General features: G+C 57.7%; 9 protein-coding genes across 9 annotated transcripts; all 9 read right to left on the reverse strand.

Annotated features, from left to right (window-relative positions):
- Positions 1–894, reverse strand: LDBPK_322090 (hypothetical protein, conserved; the record flags this gene model as incomplete). The annotated part of the gene is made up of 1 exon (XM_003863575.1): positions 1–894. The coding sequence occupies one exon, from the start codon at positions 892–894 to the stop codon at positions 1–3; it is 894 nt and encodes a 297-aa protein (XP_003863623.1).
- A 783-nt stretch (positions 895–1,677) lies between these two features.
- On the reverse strand, positions 1,678–2,124 carry LDBPK_322100 (hypothetical protein, conserved; the record flags this gene model as incomplete). The annotated part of the gene is made up of 1 exon (XM_003863576.1): positions 1,678–2,124. One exon carries the CDS (start codon positions 2,122–2,124, stop codon positions 1,678–1,680), a length of 447 nt encoding a protein of 148 aa, XP_003863624.1.
- Positions 2,125–3,357: 1,233 nt separating this feature from the next.
- LDBPK_322110 (hypothetical protein, conserved) lies at positions 3,358–5,553 on the reverse strand (the record flags this gene model as incomplete). The annotated part of the gene is made up of 1 exon (XM_003863577.1): positions 3,358–5,553. One exon carries the CDS (start codon positions 5,551–5,553, stop codon positions 3,358–3,360), a length of 2,196 nt encoding a protein of 731 aa, XP_003863625.1.
- A 1,723-nt stretch (positions 5,554–7,276) lies between these two features.
- Positions 7,277–7,618, reverse strand: LDBPK_322120 (hypothetical protein, conserved; the record flags this gene model as incomplete). Its single annotated transcript, XM_003863578.1, has 1 exon — positions 7,277–7,618. One exon carries the CDS (start codon positions 7,616–7,618, stop codon positions 7,277–7,279), a length of 342 nt encoding a protein of 113 aa, XP_003863626.1.
- Positions 7,619–8,916: 1,298 nt separating this feature from the next.
- LDBPK_322130 (hypothetical protein, conserved) lies at positions 8,917–10,026 on the reverse strand (the record flags this gene model as incomplete). Its single annotated transcript, XM_003863579.1, has 1 exon — positions 8,917–10,026. The coding sequence occupies one exon, from the start codon at positions 10,024–10,026 to the stop codon at positions 8,917–8,919; it is 1,110 nt and encodes a 369-aa protein (XP_003863627.1).
- Positions 10,027–11,142: 1,116 nt separating this feature from the next.
- On the reverse strand, positions 11,143–12,030 carry LDBPK_322140 (calpain-like cysteine peptidase, putative; the record flags this gene model as incomplete). The annotated part of the gene is made up of 1 exon (XM_003863580.1): positions 11,143–12,030. One exon carries the CDS (start codon positions 12,028–12,030, stop codon positions 11,143–11,145), a length of 888 nt encoding a protein of 295 aa, XP_003863628.1.
- A 1,596-nt stretch (positions 12,031–13,626) lies between these two features.
- On the reverse strand, positions 13,627–14,109 carry LDBPK_322150 (cop-coated vesicle membrane protein p24 precursor, putative; the record flags this gene model as incomplete). The annotated part of the gene is made up of 1 exon (XM_003863581.1): positions 13,627–14,109. The coding sequence occupies one exon, from the start codon at positions 14,107–14,109 to the stop codon at positions 13,627–13,629; it is 483 nt and encodes a 160-aa protein (XP_003863629.1).
- Positions 14,110–17,044: 2,935 nt separating this feature from the next.
- Positions 17,045–17,680, reverse strand: LDBPK_322160 (ras-related protein rab-2a, putative; the record flags this gene model as incomplete). Its single annotated transcript, XM_003863582.1, has 1 exon — positions 17,045–17,680. One exon carries the CDS (start codon positions 17,678–17,680, stop codon positions 17,045–17,047), a length of 636 nt encoding a protein of 211 aa, XP_003863630.1.
- A 1,489-nt stretch (positions 17,681–19,169) lies between these two features.
- LDBPK_322170 (hypothetical protein, conserved) lies at positions 19,170–21,803 on the reverse strand (the record flags this gene model as incomplete). The annotated part of the gene is made up of 1 exon (XM_003863583.1): positions 19,170–21,803. The coding sequence occupies one exon, from the start codon at positions 21,801–21,803 to the stop codon at positions 19,170–19,172; it is 2,634 nt and encodes an 877-aa protein (XP_003863631.1).
- Between the last annotated feature and the right edge of the window lie 74 nt (positions 21,804–21,877).

A 21,877-nucleotide genomic window follows, 5' to 3' on the forward strand; every position in this document is an offset into this window, starting at 1 on the left:
TCACGCCGTCTCCTCCGTGTTATCTGCGGCGGCGCGTTCGAATCCCCTCCTGTCTTCGTCCTCTTCTCCGGCACGCGCGTTAGCACCCCAATCGGAGCCTTCGTCCTCCCCAGCCTTGTCGTTCTCTTCGTCATCTTCAGAGCATGAAGGTTGCTGCCATTCGCGTCGGTTTTTTAGACGTCCGCGGCGCTCATTCAGCGGGCGAGCAGCCGACAGGTCTATCGAATCCAAGTCGAGGCCGCGCCGTGCCTCACTCTCCTGCAGCTCCGTCTCCACGTACTTGTCCTGAAAGGCAGATATCTCCGCGGAGTTCGCGCACTTCTGGTAGCCGGCCAGTAACTCACGATTCACGTCAAAGAAGCTCGCTCCATAGGAGAAGTACGCCATGATGCTTCGGGCGTCGTCCATCAGGCCCACAATCGCCAGTGTCGCCGCCAGGGCCTCTGCGCAGTTCAGCTTCGACGGTCGGCCGTAATTCACAGGGTTAGCTGCCAGCAGCAGTGGCAAAAGCCGTGGGGCCGACATGCGCATTTTTCGCCACGGCACGGCATCCAGCTCCTTCCATGAGCAGTCCACAACAGCGACCCCGTTCTGCAGCACAATGCCGCGATCGGCGGGACTGACGATCTCCGTCGCGCTTGGGGTCAGTACCACGCCGTGGAATGGCTCGTTGAGGCGCAGGAGGCGCAGCGCGTTCAGGCGATACAACTTCTTGCCAGAACAGGCATTGGGGTCGCACTGCTCAAAGTCCCACATGGCAAGTGGCACGCTGCACGGATGAGCTGGTGGCTCGTTGCTGTGGAACCCACTCGTCGAGCATACACCGCCAGAGCCGCCGCCTCGTCCTCGACCACGGAAACGGCCGCTGCGTGTGCGCGCATCGCCCTTGCCCATTGGTCGCACAAAACAGAGCTGTTTCGTTGTTGTTTGATGATTTAGTTCGAGGAAGAGTAGCGAGACTGCGGAGAATCACCACACGCCGCTTCACCTCGTTTCGGCAATCGATGGAACACGCACACACACACAGCTGAGGGTGCTTTTCTTTCAGACTCGACCTCCTCCGCCACGTATATAGATCGAACCTCAGCGCCAATGAGAAGCCTTTTATCGTCCGCTGCTGAGGATATATATCGAGGATGGGCACAAACTACGGCGAACTCAGCGCGGTGAAACCGGCGTGAGGAGAAGAGAGGGGATAGGGATGGGGTCGAGAGACAATCCTGCGCTTGCGACGGCGATGCTGTCACCGGATTCGGCACCCACAAAACGCGAGGGAAAAGAAACAGCAGCAGCAGCGAAACAACACACCGTGAAAGCGGTTCTTCCCATGGTGACTCTTACCAGCCTCACGAGCAGTAGGCAATATGCTCACGATAGTTGCCCTTCCTGTCAAGAAGCTCCATGCAGACTGATCGCGCCACTCACCCTCTGCGGAAAGAGGGGAAGGGCAAAGGACAGCAAATGGAGGTGCTCCCTGTAGGGGAACTTTTTGTGGACGTCTTTGCCAGCACGTCGTTTTACGTCAGTGTACTTTATTCGTCGCTTATCCGTACAACGCGGTATACTTACACACACACACATATATATATACAGAAGGTGGAGACCAACAACGCACTCCTCCATCAGCGTGCGACGTTGGGCAGTGCTCTCACATGCCCTGGTGAAATTTTTTTTGCGTCAGTAGTTGCGGCGTTTGAGCGTCTTCTTCGCGGTTGTGGTAATCGCCGACGTGTCGCGCGGAGCTGCATCGGTCGTCTGCGCAGTCGCCGTGGACGCTTTCACCAACTCTGCGAATGATTTCGTGGAAAAGGAGCGCCGCTTTGCTGGAACTGTCTCAGCGGCAGCAGCGCTTTTTGCTGACGTTGTCAGGGACAAATGCGTGTGCGGCGCTGCCCCCTCTTCGTTCCTCGCGCTCGCCGCTGTGGAGGCGTCAGCCTCGGTGCGACGCTTCTTCGGTGCACCAGCCTCCATCCTGTCGCGTGCCTCACCCATTACTTCCTCGTTTCCCGTCTCGCGGCTGCGCTTGTGCGCGCGGCGCTTCTGCAGGTAGGTCTCCCGCTCCTTCTCGAGGTTGCGCAGGTGGGCAACATAGTTTTGTCGCTTCACACGGTGTTTCTTGGGCATTCGAGCACACAAGAAAAGCTAGATGGGCAGTTGCACGAGTTCTGAGGTGGTGGGTAGGGGCCGCAGAACAGAGGTGGAAGGAGAGAGAGACTCTCTCGAACAGGCAAGGGGCGCTGGCGCTGCGGCACAACAGCCTCTGCTCGGGATACGCGAGGAGTCTATGTCGCTTCGTTGGCGTGTCAGCGAGAGAAGGGAGGAGGAGAGGAGGGGAGGAGGGGGGTTATGCGTAAAGGTGTGGGTAGGGCACAAGTTAGAGAGAGGTGAAGGAATACAAAGTTATCGGCCGCACGTCCACCCGCGACAGCGCACCCCGTGTTGCCGACACCAGCTCCGCTTGCGCACTCTCGTGCTCACTCCAGATAGAGCAGAGCAAGAAACACCAGCATCCCTCACCCATTATCGAAAGCAGGGTCGCTTGTGCGCAGCGAAGCCTCTGCGCACGGAGCGCGGGGGCAACTCTCATTGTAATTACTGCTTCCCTCTTGCAGCAGGCCGCAGACGCCTCTGATCAGTCGCAGGAGAGCAGGACTTCACCAGCGTGCACCTCAAGTGCCTTCCTTCGCTCTGTGCTCTTGCCATTGAGGTGGTGGCGAGAGCAACACGGCCGCGCACATGCACACAGAGAGAGAGATCCAGGTACACACAAACACAAACATCGGAGCAAGAAAGTGTAAAGGACAGGCAAGCTGCCTGTCTGAGCAACAAAGCTGTACATGACATCCATACAAGCGAGATCGCGCAGAGCGGGGTGCCGCGGTAGCCATCGGACTGCCCCTCATTCTCATGTACATCGAACCTCTCTCACCCTCTCACCTCCCCGCTCGCTTGTGCACCTAGGCACACACAGAGACACACGCACACAGCCACACAGTGCGGCAGACCAGTGATAGCACCAACAGCACCCGCACCCTCCAAAAGAGAGAGGAGGGAGCGTCAAAAAAAAAACACGAGGTGGACGGCTGCTCCGCCTGAGAAAGCGAAGGAGAACGAAAACACGAAGTAAGCAGGAAAAGCAGTGAGGGCGGCGCACGCACACACACACACACATAGAGACACGGGGATAACTACGTTCACCGTACTCACACAACACGGAGACCCACAGAACAGCAAGCTGAAACAAGGGTACCCATGCACAACACCCCCCCCCTTTCCACCCGCCACCCACACAAACACCCTACATAAAGATGGACGCTCCACGCGCCTCTTCACACCTGGCCTTTCGCATAGCTACACCTACATAAAGAACTCAGCGCCGTCCTCGTCCGAGTCGATGTTGTCGAGTGAGCCGTTCAGCGCAGCAGCAGCCCGCTCCGCCTTGCGCCGCGACTTCTCGTCCATGGGCTTCGAGACAAAGGAGCGCGGACGGAAAGGCTTCCCGATCTTGTGGATGATGGGTGCCTGCGACCGCTCCAGCGCGCGTCGGATGCGTTCCTCCTGCTCATCCTCCTGGTTGGCCAGGTGAATGATCCGCGCCTGACGACGACGCTGCTTGTCACTCTGCTTCATCACGGCCTTCATCAAGGCCAGCTCGACGTGGTTTGCCGGGTCGCTCAGGTATCGGTGATACTCCTCCAATTTGTTCTCAATAATGGTCAGCATCTCTACCGGGCCCATGGAGGCGTCGTGATGCTGCTGCTGAGACGCCGCATCAGCCGCGCCGGCCGCAGTCGTCGCGCCGACGGTGCTCTTCCCCGACCGGCGCGCCCCACTCGACGGCCGCTGCGAATCACAGGATGGGCCGCCGGTGGCTGCCTTCATCTTCCCCGTCTGCATCGCTGACGACTGAAGAGCCTTGGGGCCGCGATGCATGGAGGCGGCACGCGATCGGCGATGACTCGCGTTGCCAGCCACGTTGGCGCCGTCAACGCTCTTGCGGAGACTCGGGCTCTGCGCTTTGAGCTTGAGCTGCTGATCGCCAGTGCGGAGCAGGTGAAAAATGTGCTCAATCGACTCCTCAACCTTCGTTTTCAGCTCCTCGGGGGCCATCTTCGTGGCTGAGGCGACACCGGCGGTGTCCCATGCGCCGCCAATGGACGATGCCCCCGCTCTGACCCGTTTGGACGTCGTCGCAGTCGACCCAGCTGGCGCGTTTGCCTGCACATTTCCATGCGGCTCGAGCGCCATCATCCGTTCGTCTAGCGCTTGTAACTTCTTCTGGGCCTCCGCTACGCTGCTCGTCAGCGCCTCCAGCTGCGCTGTTCTCTGGTCAACCATGGCGTTCATCTCCTCCCGCTCCTGCATGTACCCCATCTCGACACCCTCCAGCTCCTCTTCAAGCTCGTGGCAGTTTTGAATTAAGAACAAGTTGCCCTCCTCTACGTTGATGAACACCTCCAGAAGATCATCGACAGAGGTAAAGCACAGCGGCAGCCGCTTTTCTTCGTATTTATGGTGTAGATCGTCTTTCACATCCGCCAGCGTCATGGCACCAACCTCCGCGCGGATGCTTGCGGTAGCGGCCGCGATGGCAGCGCGTGCCTCTTCCTCAACGGAGGCGTAGAGATGCTCTAGTTGCACCTCGAGCGGCACCACCTTCGGCTCCTCGGCCTCGACGACCGGGGTGGCATTAGCATGGTACCTCCCCTTCCGTTGTGCAGTTGCCGAGATAGATGGTCGCTTCCTTTTGTCGGACGATGCCTCATCCCGTTCCCTCGCCAGCGCTGCCTGCTGCGCCGCCTCCAATCGCGCCGCCTCCTGCGCAGTCAGGGAAGCTGACCGCGCCTGATACGCCTCCTCGGCGTCGAGCAGAATCTTCTCGGTCGCGTCCTCGATACGCAGGTTGCTCAGTGTGTCGTAAAACCACTGCGGCTTTGTCAGAATCTCGAGAAAGTCCTTGTATGCAGCGCAGTTCTCGATTTGCAACCGTGTCTTGCGCATCTCCGCCTCGGCGTGGCTGATGAGGGCTGACAGCTTCTTGATCTCGATTGTCTTGGCGTGTTTGCTGCGCGTTTCGTCGTCCGCTCGCCGCACCGCCGCGTCTTGCTCGAGGTTGCTAAACTTCAAAAAGCTGTTGAACTTCTCACGCGTGTTCGACAGCTGCTCTTGCTGCTGGTGCAGTCGCTTCTCAGCGCGGTGGATTTTCTCTTCCAGCTTGCGAATTTCAGCCTTCTTGGTCGTCAGGGACATGCGCACGAGGCCGACCTCTCGCTTCTGCTGAACGAATTCGCTCGTCGTGAGCGTGTCGTGCACGTCGACAGCGTAGCCAGCACTACCGCCGCACGCCGCGGAGGAAGCCGCAGCGCTCCTCGTCGATGCGCCTGGGCGAAACGCACGACCGTACCGTGGAGCAAGCGCAACAAGGTCGTCAGCCATAGCCGCATCATCTCTGCGCACCTCCTGCAGCAACTCCTTGGAGATGTGCGAGCTCTCCGCGTAGACGCCACCGCCAGGCGGCTCGTTGAAAGGGTTTGCCTGAGCGTGCAGATCCATCTTTGTCCGGCCTTGGCAGGCGTACAGAAAAACTATGGAGAAAGAGAGAGGCAGACGCAGGGTAGAAAGGAGTGAGCGAAATGGCTACGATACAGCGCAGGATTTGTGTGTGTGTGTGTGTAACCAAAGTGCTGATCCACTGCAGTTTCGCTGCGCACGAAAGCACGCAGCTCTTTGTTTACACAGTTCGTCGAGATTCTCCCCTCCCTCTCTCGAGCGAAGTTGGTGCGCGGTGTCGAAGATCAGCAAGCCTGTTTGCGGGGAGCAGCGTGCTTGTGCTGCTAAGCACTCCAGCACGCGCATCGCGTGTATTAGGCAAGGGAGGGCGGCGAGTACGCATGCAAAAGGGATAGAGAAAAGTGCAGTGTGTACCAGCGAGAAGCCGCACAGAGGAAATCACTCAAGGAGTCGCTGCAGCAGCGGCAGAACGTCTACAACGCAGCCCCCCCCCCCATCAAGCGCGAGAGGCAACGTTCATTCTCACAGAGCCCCGTGCCGTTTCGACAGACTCGCTAATGCGGTCCTTGCTGCTGTCCGCTTCACCGAGGAAGAAAGAGATGCAGTCAGCCCGCCGTCAAAGAGAGACCTCGTAGACATCCACAATAATGCGCGCCAAGTGGCGTAGCGTGGGGGAGGGGGGTTGGCAACGGAAGAGTGTGTCTGGGTGGTTAGTGGGCCGTGTGGGGCGAGATGTACCTGAAAGTCAGCGACAAGGCTGCATCGAACGCGACCGCACGGTGATTCCCATTTCACCTTCCGCATCACTCTCCCTTCTCCGTCAGCTAGGCAATCATCGCAGTGCGTCCAGTGCCTCCGTCCATGCCGCTGGAGGGTTTGTGCGATGCAACCGCGAACCGACTCTTTGTTTGTTCGTTTTCCATGTATTCATTTTCTTTTCTTTTTGCGTCCTGTCAGCGACTCACCAGCGCACGTCAGACAAGGAGGAAGGAAATGATGATCATGATGGTGGCGTCCAACGCAGTAAAAACAGCACAGCACCAACCGCAGCAGCAAAGCTTCCCTGCTGCCCGCTCTTGCCTTCTCCTCCATCGAGCGGGCCTCTCCACCTGCCCCCGCCCCTCCCTCCCCCTTTCTCTCTCTCTCTCGTGCTCGGCCTGCGTGTTTGTACCACATCGGCTGTCGTGGTGCTGACCCGGAGCTCGAAAGAAAGAAAGAGAGACAAGCCTGGCAGGAGAAGGGAGAAGGCAGCAGAAGGGACGAGGCAACGAGCGCGCGACGTGGCGCAGTGCAGAGGAGGGTATGATCAATGATAAAACAACAGCCGACAAACGACAGCCAACAACCAGGACGCACAAAACACACATACACACAAGAGGAGGATCTTGGCATGCGGCGCTTCACAGGAGCGACATCGGTGAGTGCGTATTTCTGCCTTTAAGTGTGCTTGTATTTCGGTGTGTGTGTGTGGGGGGGGGGGAACACAACCGACGCATGCAAGTGAAAGATGGTGCTCTAAGGATCAAAGGTAGATACGGTCACACAGAACCGAAGGAGATTGAGTCAGAGGCGGGCTCACGCACAGCAATCGCGATCCACACACGCGCACACGTGCACACAAAGCAGAAGCTAGAGATGAAGGGAGTGAGAAAAAGAGAAACAACGAAAAAGAAAAAGCGCAGACGAGGTAGAGAAACCGCTCGGCACCTTCGGTGTCGTTGCGCTGAGGAATGATGAGCGCTTTCGGTTGGCGGGCAGAGGTGTCTCAACAAGGCGTTCGTCGGGCACCGGGAACTGCGTAGCCATCTGGCAGCGGAGGAGGTGGCGGGTTCTTGCCACGAGGTGCGCCACCGTCTGCCGCGCCAAGATGCAGCCCGTCCGCCGGTCCGCGACGTGGGATGCCGTTTGGCGCCATTTGACCGTGTGAGGGCTGCTGCTGCTGCTGCGATGGCTGCTGCTGCTGCTGCGATGGCTGCTGCTGCTGCTGCTTGCGCACCTCGTAGTCGGCGGAGTCGAAGAACTTTTGCTGCTGCGGCGCTTGCATCTGCCGCAAACGCGGGTCACGCTTCTTCGGCATGTTCACCCCCGGAGGCGCCTGATCAGCCATTTTCTTGCGCTTGCTCTCCGCCACTGAAAAGGGAGAAAAACGATAGAACAAGATGGAGAGAACAGGGAGATGGTGGGACGGTGGCGGTGATCAGTGTGTGATCGCTGCGAGCTCAAGCAGAGGAAACCCGGAAACGCACATGCACGTGCACGTGCAGCTACATGCACACCAGCGCCCCCTAGGTGCTGGTACCGAGACAAATCCAGAGAGACGCGAAAAGGCAAACAAAGGATAAGGCGGCAGTGGTGTCGCCGGCAATAGTGAGAGACCCTGGCTGCTGTGTAACCTGCGAACAATGTGTTTTGCGTGTGTGTGTGAGAGCTTTACATCTTTTTCAAGGTATACGCAACGCGGCCGTAGAAGCAGCACAAGCGTGACAATACGAAAGGAGAGGGCACAAGGAGGGAGACCTGGAAGGATGGCAGACGGGAAAGGAGCATGGAACGGGGTGGGGAGAGACACGAATGCGCAAGGACAATAAAAAGCTATTACAGCCCGCCCTTGCAGCAATGCGCCAAAGAAAAATTCACATGAATCGCAAAGTCACAGCAAGCACGCACACGCACATACACACATACACACATACATACATACATACATATATGGGTGTGTGCCCGTATGGATGCGCAGACTTTGCGTCTCTTTTTCGTTTGCTTTCCTATGCCAGCCTTCATGGCTCGGCAGACTCTGTCGTGAAACTCAAAGAGAGAGAAGTGTGTAGCGAAGTGAATGTGGCGGCACACTGAGTGCACCTCATCCTTACTCCCATCTTACTCTCTCCCTCTGCCACTTTTTGTGTTTTCGCGCTTGCTGTCAGTCTTGCATGCACCGTTGCAGGCTGTGATACCCGCGACGTGATGAAGCCCAGAAGAAGAATATGTGCACGTGCTCAGCTCTTGTGAAGAGAGCTCGCGAAAGAGCGAGACGCATCAACTGCGAAACAATAAAAGAAAATGCGTGGCCAGTGCGTTGAGGCAAAGGCGAAATGACGGGAGGGGAAGAGGGTTCGGGAGGAGAGACACATTGTCCTCCGTCGTTGTATACACTACTGGAAACATTAACGGCGTCTTCGCATGCGTGTGCAGTACAGGACGCGGGAGAGAGCCCTCACGGCGGACTGCAGGCTGTGCAAGGGAGAGGAAGGTGAGCGATAACATGTGCGCGCCCCTGCAGCATCGCGCGCGCAGCGGTCAGCGCAAGCACTGACCACCTGATGACCCTTTCCTCATGTCTGTCGCAGCACAAACAAAAAGACACACGCATACACATGCACAATTACAGAGGCACCTGAAACTCATTCAAAGGTCGCCATCAGTGCGGTCCTCGGCCGCTTCTTTGACAGCTCCATCGGCAGAGCTGTAAGGCGCCTCCTCTGTAGGGGAGTCAATAGGCTCGCCTGGAGCCCCTGGAGCTGAGCTCGCAAGGGCCGCTGCCGCCTCTGCATTTGTTGGTGCCTCCTCCGCAGGCTCACTCGTGGCAGCGGCAGCAGTCGTTTCCAGCTTCCGTCTCTGGTCAAGCTTCGCCTTCCTCTTTGCTTCGCGGCGCTCATACTGCTCCCATCTTTGCTGATCCCGGCGGGCGGCGGCCCGCAGCACCTCCACATCGGCGCACACGTTGGTGATGAGAGGAGCTGAACTCACCTCATCTCCCTCGGTCTCCCCGTCCAGCGCTGTGCGGGGCTTGTTCACGGGAAGCGCCATACCGCACAGGCTGTGCTCCGTCTCTTCCAGACTGCGCACACTCTTGACAAGGCTCTCGATCTCGTCCTCAAACTCTTCCACCAGCAGCGCACACATTGTAGGCGTCGCAGACAGGCTCTGCAATCCTTGTAACGCATCCGCATCTTGCCGGCTGTACAACCTCGCAATGGGGTATAGTTGCCCATCGAGCTTCTCAGCCCACGCCGCCGAATCGGCGTCGGCCGGGTACACCTCATCCTCACGCAACGCGTGTCGCACACCGAGACGGGTGTCCCCGAAAACCTGCTGGTGATACAGGCGCACCTTCGACTTTGGATGCAGCCGCAGCAAGCGAGCATCGTTCTTGTAGGAGGTACACACGTTCTCCATCACCTCGGTCACGAGAAGCTCGCTGTTGCGGTATTGGCGCCGACGCAGCTGATTTTTCTTGCCGAGTCGGTGCGAGATGAGGTAGGTGGAGGGGTTCTCTGCGAGGGTCTGGTTAAGGCGCTCAAACAACGTGCGTGCGACGGTGATGCAAGCGGAGCAGTCCAAGTGCTCGTAGCCGGCTCCGTGCAGCGGACGAATTGGTTTGCCTTGAGGTGGTGGCGCTGCGAGTACAGTCGGCGAGGCAAGCAGCAAGATCGCGAGAAGCGCCACTAAAGCGAGAAGGCAGCATTGCTGGTGCCGTTGCGGCGGCGCCAGCAGAAAAGTCGAGTGTCTCCGCATGGAGGCTGCACGAAAGCCCCAGCGTTCAGATTCCCCGATGTGCGCACGTGGATGCACGTTCTAGTGCGAGTGGGTCTGAAGAAGAGAAAGAGAGCCGAATGTGTTCTTTGTGATCTCGTGGGTCGTTCCTGCTGCTACACGTCAGCTCCTCTCGTGTCGGTGCGTGTCTGTGCGTATGTGTGTGTGTGTGTGTGTGTTTTGGCGAGGAATTAAAGGCAAGTCAAGCACGTGTGTGCGTGTGCGCATCTCCTTTCCGTGCGTTTTATGTTTTTTTTTTTCGGACAGCGGCGGCACGGCAGATGTGGATGGCGTGATGAAGAGCGACAGAGAGAGGAGGGAGGAGGAGGAGGAGGAGGGGGTCAAGGAAGGAGGTCGCCATCAAGAAATGCAGCGATGGTAGCAAACGGCGTAGACCGATGATCGTCCAAGGCGGACAGGCTTTGAGGACACAAACCGAAAAAAGAAAAGAAGGGCGCGAAATCAACGATGCTGTGCAGACGCCGTTGACGTAAGCTTCTCGACGGCGCGAAGCAAAAGTGCGCTCTGCGCAAATGTGGGGATTAGCTGACCTGAAGGATAGCCATGCGTGGGAGAGAGCGGCTGGCATCTGGCGGGCGTTTCAGCACTCGGCCGCTAACGACGGCAAGTTTGGTCATGCACTGTCTGCGCCATGGTCTAATGCGCGTCGCCACGGGCACCTGCGTGTGCCAGCGGGAGAAGACGTGCGTGTATTTGGTTCTAGTGTGGCTGCTCTTGCACGATTACATGTGGGGGTGCATAGAGAGCGTGCGGGGTGGCTGCGCACGTGAACAACGGCGTTCCCTGCACTAGCGCATGCACACGCGACGATGCAAGTCGATGCAACATACTTCACGCTCACCAGCACATAAAGTGAGTAGATGCGCACGTTGAGAGTGAAGGAAGGGAACTCCTTTTACATCGTAGAGTTGACGAAGGAGAAGGCGCCGACAGCATCACGAGCCGGTGGAAGAGAGGCTTGCGTGAAGAGAGGAAGGGACCCACATACACAGAGGACAGCCCATGCGCGGAGAGAGAGAGACACGCCAGCGCAAAGAAAGCTGCAGTCGCGCACATGTCGCTCTGCTCTTTGTCTTCTCATGGTGCCGCCGAGGCCTCCTGAGTATCTTCCTCACCGCGCACCGCACCCTCGTCAGACTCTTGCTGAAGTCCTTGGCCATTGTGAATGAACATCCACAGGTTTTCCGGCGCCGGCGGGCCACCGCGCCTCTTGGTTGCTAGCGCCGTAAGGCGCCCACAGCCCACCTCAAACTGCGCGCCAAAATCGTTGTAGAAGACTTCCCGCAGGCTCGCCAGTGGTGCGGCTGTCATGTTGTGGCGAATGCGGATCACATCATCCGCCTTGACAGGATGATCACGCATGTCCTCCTGGTAGGCGGGGTTCGCGTCCTCGACGCACCACATGGCCGCCGCGCTGCCGCCGTCTGGAGAAAAGTACGTGTGCTGCAGCTTCTGTGTCACCCGGGACGCGCACCCCGGCGTGATAAACTCCGACATCAGGAACAGCGGATCGTCGCAGAGCTCGCGCACCGTCATCAGATAGAATGGCTGACCATAATGCACCACGTCCGCCTCATCTTCGGGAATAGGGAAGCTATCCACCTGTGGCATCGCAGCAGGCGTAAGCACCACGGTGCACCGCGACGTCGCCTCCTCCGCTGGGGCGGTGGAGCATTCTACCTGCCACCCTGTTGGTGTGGCCTTGCGGTCGTCAAGGTCCACGCTAAGAAAGCCGCACGTGTGAGCGTTTTGGAGCATCAGCGGGACGTAGAAGTGCAAGTACCCATCCTCTGCGATCGGCGCGATAGGATGAGGGGCGTTGTGATGCCGAATCTTGGCCATCATGTGTGCCACCTCGGCTGAGGCCTCCACGATGCCGCCGCTGCGGCCCTGCATGAGTCGCCGGCGGTCTCGCTCATACGCTTCCTCCTCAAACCAGTTTCCGAGTAGAGCTCTTCGAGGCATCGTTCGTGTACGTCTGCGTGTGTAAATCCGTGAGCAAGCAAAGGGGTAATGGATGTGATGCAAGCAGAGAGACCACACCAGAATAGTGAAGGGCAAAGAACCGAGAGGACGTGTGTGCGCGTTCCTGTGCTTGTCTATTCCTCGGGCTCTGCCAGTCGTTCCGCTTTTCTGGGCTCGCGTCTCTCGCTTTCGTTTTCGTTTTTAGTCCCCACGTTGAAGACGACTGCGGCGTGCGCCGGTGACAAAGGCGGACGGAGTGGGGAAGTGAACACAAACAAAAAAAAGACAGGAAGACTCAGTGGGCAGAGAAACAGACGAGCTGAAGTGGAAGGAGGAGTGCGAGCAGCCCACGAGCGATCAGATCAGGCCGCATGAATAGCGAGAAAGACAGATACAGACGGAGAGAGAGAGCGGCACCGTCATCGCGCCTTCATCAGTGACGATTCACCGCTGGTGGTGCATGGCAACAGCGAGAACGAAGACAAAGGAAGAGGCGCCACCACGAAGCGCTATGCGGCCCGGGCTTCTCCTGCTCAGCGGATGCCCACAGCACGCGCGCTGCAACGTCACACAGATACATCGACAACCTGTGTGGTTTGACTTTTCTGTGCCTTTGAAAGGACCCAGCATGCAACATACGCGGAGCGGCAAGCCCAGACACTCAAGGCGCGTGATCACGCAAAAAAAAAAAAAAACAGCAAGGCGCAAAGGCACAGAGGAATGAGGGAGAACAAGAGAAGGATACTTATGGATGTCGCTCCCGTCAAGGTGATTCGGGCTTTCGTTGTTTCTCTTTTTTTTCTTCTCCGTTTTTGCTGGTTGAGGGGAAAGGGAGGCGGTTACTTCATGTCTCCATCAAGGCGGCCACAAGGGGCGTGCACATTCACAGCGCCAAACCCCTCCCTGGCCCTCCTCCCGCAACGAAAATGTGCACACACAGATATATACATATATGTATATATGTAGTTCAAGCTGCAAGGCGCAACGATGTGCAGAGAAAAAAAGAAGCGGGGAAAATGAGAGAGACGTTTCTGTCGTGCGGAGTGCCTGGCGCACCATCTCGCGAAAGCCCATCCGATTGCCGAACAAAGTCGCCCAAGTCACAAAATGCGACGAGCACACACGGCGAACAAGCGTGCGCGCGGTGCGTGTGAAGCCCATTCTTCAGACTCCTACTTTGGTGGTTCACTTCCACTCTGCTTTCTTTGCCCCGCTCCCACCCCCCTGCTCAGGAAACTGGACAAAGAGAAACACAATCGTGTGCCTCAGCATGCCTCGCACTTGCAGGGAAGAACACTTAAAAGGAAGCGCGCGCCTCTTCGACCTTTCGCACTCGACGATCTCATCTGCCTCTCCCCCTCTCCTCCTCTTTTTCAACGTCTTTTAGAGTTCCCTGCCGCCACCCTTCGCCCTTCCTAGAATTTGCTCCTTCACTTGATCTCCTCGCCCCCAACCGCCCCCTACCTCCGAAATCTCCGCTGCAGCTCATCGCGTATGCGTCAGAGGGCCAGACTAGCAAAACGGGGGGGGGGGCAACAAGTCCGTGCTCAACTCTAACCTGCACCGAGGCTGTTCGCCATTGCATCCATGGCCAGTTCAAACCATGCGCTTCGTCACAAACATCTGGCGCAGATAGAGGACGCTTCCGACACCCATGCCGATAATGAATACGCTCTCCAGGATGCAGAAGACCACAACGCGTGTATTGGCGACCTCGGTTGTGGCGCGGTGGTCCTGCTCACGGGTGCGCAGAGCCTGCTGCAGCTCCTCGATCTCCCGCAATCCCTGCTGCAGACGCATGATGGAGCGGTGAAGTGAGTCCGACTCCGCCCCCTTCGGCCGCATCACGTCGGCGGCGTTTCCATTTCCCACCATCACAGAGAAGGACACCACCTTCGAAGTCAACGTGCTCATGCGGTTGCTAAAGCAGAAGGCGTACGAGCCGGGTATGCGGGACTTGAAGAGGACACGGTTCTCCGTGTCGCGCTCGGCATTCCAGATGACAGTCTTGTCCGGCGCCAAAATCGTACAGTCAATGTCCATGGAACCGCCCATAGTCACCATGTAGTGCAGGAACATCTTCAATCCAGCACCAGGAGCTTCCTCGTAGAAGCAGACCTCCCGGCCAGCGGCAACCTGCACAGCAAGGCTACCATCATCGGCACGCGCTGACTGCACCGCAGCGCAGCTGCCCAACAAAACCACAAGAGTGAGGAGCGCGCCGAAGGCGGCGAGTGGCCTTTGCGAAATCTGGGGTGACATGGAGACGAATGCTACACAATGCGAGAAGATAAGAAAAAAAAGGAAAAATGAGCAAGCTACGGCGGCCGCGAACTCAGAAGAAACGGGGATTCTGCGGCGTGCACCTACGCGTCCCCAAGGTGCCCGCACCGGTGTGTTTGTATGCGTATGTACAACTGTGCTGCTGCTTGTGTGGAGGGAGGGCAAAAAGGCGCAAACACGATGGGGCTTTTCTTTCTGTTTTTTTTTGTATTCTTTCATGTAAGGTTGAGTGGGGGCAAGCACAGACACGGATACAGGTGCACCTATAACAACAGACATAGAGGAAGGCCCCGTCGCCAGAAGAAGACGGGCATATGTTTAGTGTGCCCATGAGGGAAGAGGTACGGGTGGGGAGAGGCAAGTGGATGCTTTTTCTTCGATGATGTTCAACGTGCCCACTTTGCTGTACCACATGAGTCACTCTCCAGTCTACCCCTGGACCGTCACAGGCACCGCATCGCCTGGTGCGAAGCAGCGTGAGACACACGTGCTACAGCAATGCGCCGACTCAGCCATCTGAGCATGGCCTCTGCCTCAAACTCTACCCACCACGGCCGCCTCGCAGGCCGACTCGCAGGCCGCTCCCCCATCATGCCGGTCGCCGCACGGTGTGTGTCCACCATCAGGGATGGTACTCGGGCTCCCCACACCAGTGGGCAGTTAGGGCCGGGCGTGGGATGCGTTGGAGCCGCGATGACACTCTGCCTAATCATATGGGTTAGTGCAAGCGGGCGCACCGTCGCAGAGCGCTCTGACGCGGCGCCGTGCAGAGCCTGGCCGTCCACATCAGTCGCGATGCATCGCTCTGGCCTTCCCCTACGCCGTAGGCACTCAGCCCTGTCACCACCAGAGGTGGCTGTGCATCGGAAGGGGATAGGGAGGCTGCCTGGCTTCCTCCCAGAGTGGCGGGTGCACTGAGCATTGATATAACACGCATGGAGACTGGCCTCCCCACCCCACCCTGCCATAAGAGACAGGAGCGCGTGCATAGAAAGCAAGCTAAAAGATAGAACGGCCAGAAAGGAGAGCGGGAAGAGAAGTCTGGCGTTGAACACCTCCCCGAAAATGCGTCACGGTGCGCCATGCGAATACCACAAAAAAAAGAACAAAGAGAAAAGGCACATATGTGCGTGCAACGGGTGTGCGAACCCGCATTCACGCTCCCACCCACATCCACAGCAGAGTTTTTCATGCACACGTACGCACAAAACATTCATCGGTTGCTCGTAACCGCATTCGACCCCCTCCCTCCCTGTGAGAAGGGCGGCTCATTGCTCCCTTGGGATTGAACGGTGGCGGCCACATCTTCGCGGCACGCGCACGTGCATAGGGATGCAGCGAAATCATCGCCGCTCCGAAAGTTCGGCCACCTATGCGGCAGCAACAAAACGAAAGAGCTAGGCAAGCAGCACAACTGCGGGTATGCATGTATGCATGCATGTGTGTGTCTGTGTGCTTCGTGGAAACATCGCTGATGTCTTCAGCAGCATCTACGCAGCAGAAGCGAGAAAAAGGAGGCAAACAAACAAAGAAACGGGAAGACGGCAAACGTCCAAATCCCAAAAGGGGGAAGAGAAGGGAAGAGGGAAGAGGGAAGAGGCAGACACACGCTCCTATGCATCGGCAGCCACAACAGCAAGAGCCAGAACAGCGGCAGCAAAGAAGGACGTCGGCCCAAAGCATGGAATCGCACACGCGGCACAGAAGCGGAGGAAAACAGAGATGGGCCCGCACATATATACAGAGACACAGAACAAGGTACATCATCGCCATCTCGCCTCCCGCGCGCTTGTCTTGACCTCTCCATATTGTCCCTTCATTGAGGAGCCCTCGACAGCACACAATGCACAGGTCACGCCCACAGGAACAGGCAGTGCGAAGGATAAGGAGACGAAAAGGCGCCGAGGAGCCGATAAGAGAGCTGCCCACGAGTCCGCAGACAAGGCGCCGACCACAGCAACCGACTGCAGTCACGAAAGCGCCCACCTACAGACTCACTCGCTCAAGCAGCGGCGCGAACCCACAAAGGAGGATGGCCATCGTGCAATGGCGCACGTGCCTCGCGCCACAGCTACACACCTTTTCGCCAGAGAAGCTGAAGAAAACAACGAAGACAAGAGCAAGCGAAAAGAGGCAAGATACAGAACAGCAGCACACACACACACACCTCCTTGTCGCACTCCCCGAAAACAATGAACACGCAGATGGCACGCCGAGCAATACATGCGCAAGAGATCACACACGCTCGAAGCAACCGAGTAATAACTCCTCAACAGTGAAAGCACGGAGCGCACGAGGAAGAGGGGGTGAAGTTGGGAGTTAGGCGGCATCCAAACACTAAAAAAAAAAGAAGGAAGAGCAGCAGAGCAAGCGCATCGAGAAACAAAGAAACAAAACACGACAAAGAACTCCCTACACACCGATCCACGACTACCCCTACCGCAACACACATCACTCGCTCGCGCACACGCGATCGAGCAAACGCCATCATCTCAAAGGGCAAAGAAAAAAGGAGCCGGCCAAAAAGACATATTCGCGAAAATAAAGTGAAGCTGAGGTTAGGGAGACGCGCAGCCGGCACGCCCTCTCAGGCGCTAGCCTGAGACGTTTGCGAGCACGTAGGGAGTAAGGCACACCTTTCCAAAATATCACCACGCCTCCGGATCGGTGCTGCCAGCTCCCCCGAATCGCCGCGTTTTCGCATCCGCATGCTTCTTTGCATTCTCCTCATCTAGCATGCGCACCCGCTGTTTCTGTTGTTGTTGTTGGCAAGCGCATTCTGCAAATGTGCGTTGTTCACCTGCGTCCCTGGACGTCCAGAGACGACAGACGCATCGATCATGCCAAGCTGCACGTTGTCGTAGATGAGCGCTGCCGTCTGCAGGAAAGCATCGTCGACGTTCTGCGATGTCTTGGCGCTCGTTTCCATAAACATCAGCCCATTGCAGCGCGCAAACGCCTCTCCTTCCTCTCGGCTCACCTGGCGTTTGCTCTCGAGGTCGCACTTGTTACCAATCAGCATAATCACAAGTGCCGTGTTCGCGTTTGCCTTGGCATCCTCCAGCCAGCTCTGCAGGTGCGTGAAGGTATCGCGTCGGGTGACGTCGTAGACGAGCAGAGCCCCGCTAGCACCGCGGTAGTAGCTACGGGTGATGCTACGGAAGCTCTCCTGCCCAGCCGTATCCCAAATCTGCAGCTTGACACTCTTGCCTTGGATGGAAATGAGCCGCGCCCCAAACTCTACGCCGATGGTCAAGTCGTGTAACGGCTCGAAGCGCTTGTCCGTGAACTGGAGCAGCAGACAGCTCTTGCCAACGCCGCTGTCGCCGATAATGATGTATTTGAACACGTAGTTGCTCTGCGACATTTTTTTTTCTGCGGCGAAGTGCCGATGTGGGGAAAAAGAAGATACGTGAACGAGCTCGCAAGCACGCGCACACCGGCACACGCGGGATGAGCAGCTGGGGCAGTGGCGGGAGGGAGTTCACTACTAAAACAGATAATACTGTGGTTTGCACACACCGCCGCTGAGAGTGGCAAGCGAAGAGAAAAATGTAAAGTGGAAACAGAACGGAGGAGCAGTGGCGCGATGGGAGCGCGTATACAGGAGAGTAGATGATGAGTGGGTGGCAACAGCAAAGGAGCCGACGAACAGAGAGACAAAAAGAGAGACACGCACGGCAGCAACAGATCGATGGGGACACGCCAAATCGCGAAACGGGCAAAGAATCTTCTGGATGACGGCTTCACGTGTTTTGACGCAGCAGCACAAGCAGAGGTAGTAGAGCTAGGCCTTTTTATCGGTTGGCTGTTCTTCTTGTTCAAGGGCAAACGAATAGGGGGAATAAAGGGATACCAAACCCATGGAGACGCATGTGCTCATTCACATGGTATGTGTATGCGTGGGTGTGCGGGTGGGGAGGGGGGGTAGATGAATAATCAGAGGCGGAAGTATAATCAGAAGAGAGCATCGAAACAGAAGGTGGAACTGATGAGCCTGGTAGAATGGCAACCTGCAGCACATCTCGACCGGCGATTTGCTTAGGTATGGAAGGAGTAGAGAAGGTCCTATAGCGAAAAGACAGACACGAGCGCATACGACGGAGTCGCATTCGATCTGCTGCTCCCGATGTAGTACCCCTGACAGGCCTTTGCACAGGCGCAGTGCTACGTCAGATCTCCTCACACCGCGGTACTGTTTGGCTTTTTCGGTTTCGCTGCAGGTCCTCATGCTCAGACCCACCTATAGACACGCACACGCACACCACAACTTTGAATGCAATAGTTCCAAAAGCAGTCCAGATAGCGAGAGCGCGAGACACACCGCACACAGGGTTTCAAAGCAGGAAGGCGCGTGGAAAGATGCGGGCACCAACAGAAGAAGAAACGACTGCACATGATGAGTACGGTTACACATGGAAGAATGAAAAACAAAACAATATATGTATATATACATACATAAAGCGAAAAACTCTCACAAAAATGGCATACACATCCTCAGCAGCGGCCTGTCTGCGCTGTTATGCGTGCGCGTTTCACTGCCTAGTCAGTTGCGGTGGTGCCTCGCGTTCCGTAATTCATGAGATGTTGAGCGGTTTACTCGCACGGTCTCACCATCACACCCGCGGAGACGAGGGATTCAAGCAAAGAGCACACGAAAGGGAGGGGGCGCAAGGCAGAAGAAAAGTCAAGGAAAAGAGCTCGTGAGGAGAGCGGAACGGCAGCAGCTAGCCAGAGAGAGAGGTGTGGTAACAACGCAACAGTTGCGAGAACGAACGCCAGAGCGTCAGAAAGGGGCGGGCGGGGGCGGGGAGGTCCCTCGCATACACCCTCCTCTATCTGTCGCCGACGCCCCTCTATTCGTCTGCCCCCTTGCTCGCGTCGATACGCCCACTCATATCATCCTCTCCGCAAAACGCATTTGCCAGTCCCCCGCCCTTGGGGTACTTTTGAAAGATGGACTGCCGGCTTGATGCGGGACGTGTTGTGCACGTCGCCAGATACCTGCTGAGTCGCTGGATGCTATGCCGCATTGCAGCGCATTTCTCCTCATCCTGTGTTACATCAATGCAGGGTGGCTGTACCAGCGATGAGTTGGCCGTTACATCGCCGCTGTTGCCGCCGGTATCGCGCTTCCCTTCCGTGCCTTTAGCGTGATCGCGAGGGAAGGCACAGTTTTTAGAAGGTATGCTGCGCAGTAAGCTCTGCAGCAGCTGAACGGTGCGCGCATCTGCCAGATCTTCCACCGACTCCCCCAAGGCAGCCGTCGAGCCGGCCACCGACGCTGCCAGGGAGTCTGCGACACGGCTGGCACTGCGCTTTGACTCGGCAACAGTGCTGCTGTGGCTGGCGTCAGTGTGTGACCCCAGCCGCGGCAGCGCGACTCGGCCAGCCGCATCATCCGCGGCGGCGGTGGCATCCATGATCGCGTACGAGGATGGGTGGCGGTGAGCCGAGTCAAAAGAGATGAAGCTGGGCGGGTGCGAGGTCGGCGCCCGCGCTGCCTCCATAGCCAGATTGCGGCCTCCGCTCCCCAGGTCTTCCGATATCGAGGCGCCCACACGCGAGAAAGAACGCCGCTGCTCTGCTGAACGCCCTTGAAGCTGTTGTTGCTGAGGCTGATGCTGCATCATCACCTGCTCTGCACGCTGGCATAGGTACTTTTTGCGGACATACGGGTTGCACCACGAGCGAGCAACGCGCTGCTCAATGAGTCGCAGCGACAATGACGTCAGTGGCTGATGAGCGCGCGCGCAGATGGAAGCCAGTGACAGAGATGGCGTGCTTGGCGACGAGGTGGTCAGCGGCCGTGACGCGGCATCACTTCTGACTCTGAAACTCCACTTGCCTCCTCGGTGAGAATTACGCAATGTGGACGAAGGCCGCGCCGTGATGGCTTTCGTCACCTCCGAGGAGGAGGCTTCCTCTGTCGTAGCGGCGATGAGGCGAGCCTCGGCGCATGGGGGAGGCGCCGTGGTGTACGGAAATGAAATACTAAGACTGCTATCGGGCACCATCGTTCCAGCTGCATCCACATTAGGTCCCGCGTGCATCAGCGTCGGCTCCAACACTTTCACATTAGGGGCGGAGAAGTACACTAGCGCCGCTCCACTGCCGATCCCCTCCAGTGAGCTCGACACCCGAGAGGCGCCATCACCGTAGACGGAGTCTCTGCGGTGAAGTAAGTGCGCCTCCCAGAGGTAGCAGCGCCGGCAAACCTCGCGAAGACGATGCAGCACCGACACCTTCGCCTCCTCCACTGCCTTCACCTTCTGATCATGCGCAGTTAGCGACTCTCTCAAGAGGAGCGCCTGCTCGCGCAGGCTGTTCACCTCGTACGCGCCGCCATCAAGTAAAGCCGCTTCGCCCAACTGGAAGTGACGGAGATGCCGCTGCGCCGTGTCAAGGCAGCGTTCAGCCTGCGCAAACCACTTCTGCAGTGATTCCAGGTGGGGGAGCAGCACCACTGGATCCGCGCGTGAGCGGAAGGTTGTCGCGACACACACTTCGTCCGCGATATGTGCGATGCAGGCAATGCTGTCGCTGAGGTACTCCAGTGTGACAGCAAACGCGTTCGTGCTGAACATTTGCAAAGGTGCAGGGGGGCGGTACGCCGCGTCCTGCTCAAGCCACGTCGACCCTGGCAGTTCTGTCGCTGTTGTGCCCCTCCTGACGCTTCTGCCAACCGTCGAGTACTGGGCCACAAAAGGTGCATGGTGAGTGTCGAGCATCTCCTTCAAGGTCGACCGCAGCTCTTGAATCATTTCCACCTTCCTTTTCGCCTCCGTTACAGAGGCAGGGTGCCGGTTGGCATTGTCATCCGTCGCTAGGCCGCCAAAGTCCACAGCCGTGAGCGCTTTAGAGGGCTCATCTGCCTCCTCGACGGAGGTTGAGTAGCTCCTTTGGGTCAAGCGCCGCTCCACGTCGGCGGTAGCCTCCTCGCTGAGCTCCAGGATCGCCTGCTGTATCCCGCGCATCTTGATCAGGGTGTCGCTCTTCTCCTGCGCCTGCTGCTTTAGGTACTGCTTGATGTCCAAGGCCCCCTCTAACGCTAGCCCGATATCGACATCTGGAAACGGTGTAGGGTCGTTCTTGTCGGGTGATGCCGCGGCAGCATCGACTGGCGACGCTGGATTGAAGGAAAGGCCAGGTGTAGATGGCGTATCGCCAGCAGTTTCCACCCTTGCCTTCGACGCTGCCTTCTCGCCCGCCGCTTTTGCGTCCTCAAAGCCCGCTACGCTTCTCGGATTCGTCTGGGCCTGCTGAAACGGTTGCGGCTGCTGCTCCAAAAGCTTCTGCCGGCCACGGTACGCCTGCGACAGCAGCCGCTGCTCCTCCTCCATCTGTACAACATCCTGCACCTGACGGCGCATGCGCGCGGAGAGGGCGGCCGCCTTCTGCACGATCTTTCGCCTGCTCGTATATCCGGCAAGCAGCGCAGCACCCGTGTACGCTGGAGGCGCCGGGGAGGCGGTCGAGGGCGACGACATCAATAAACTGTCAGGCGCTTCCGTGGGGCCGGCAAAGCTGACCGCGGTACCGCCGGCCGCGATTGCATATGGAG

The sequence above is a fragment of the Leishmania donovani genome, chromosome 32, assembly GCF_000227135.1.
Source record: "Leishmania donovani BPK282A1 complete genome, chromosome 32".
Lineage (NCBI taxonomy): Eukaryota > Euglenozoa > Kinetoplastea > Trypanosomatida > Trypanosomatidae > Leishmania > Leishmania donovani.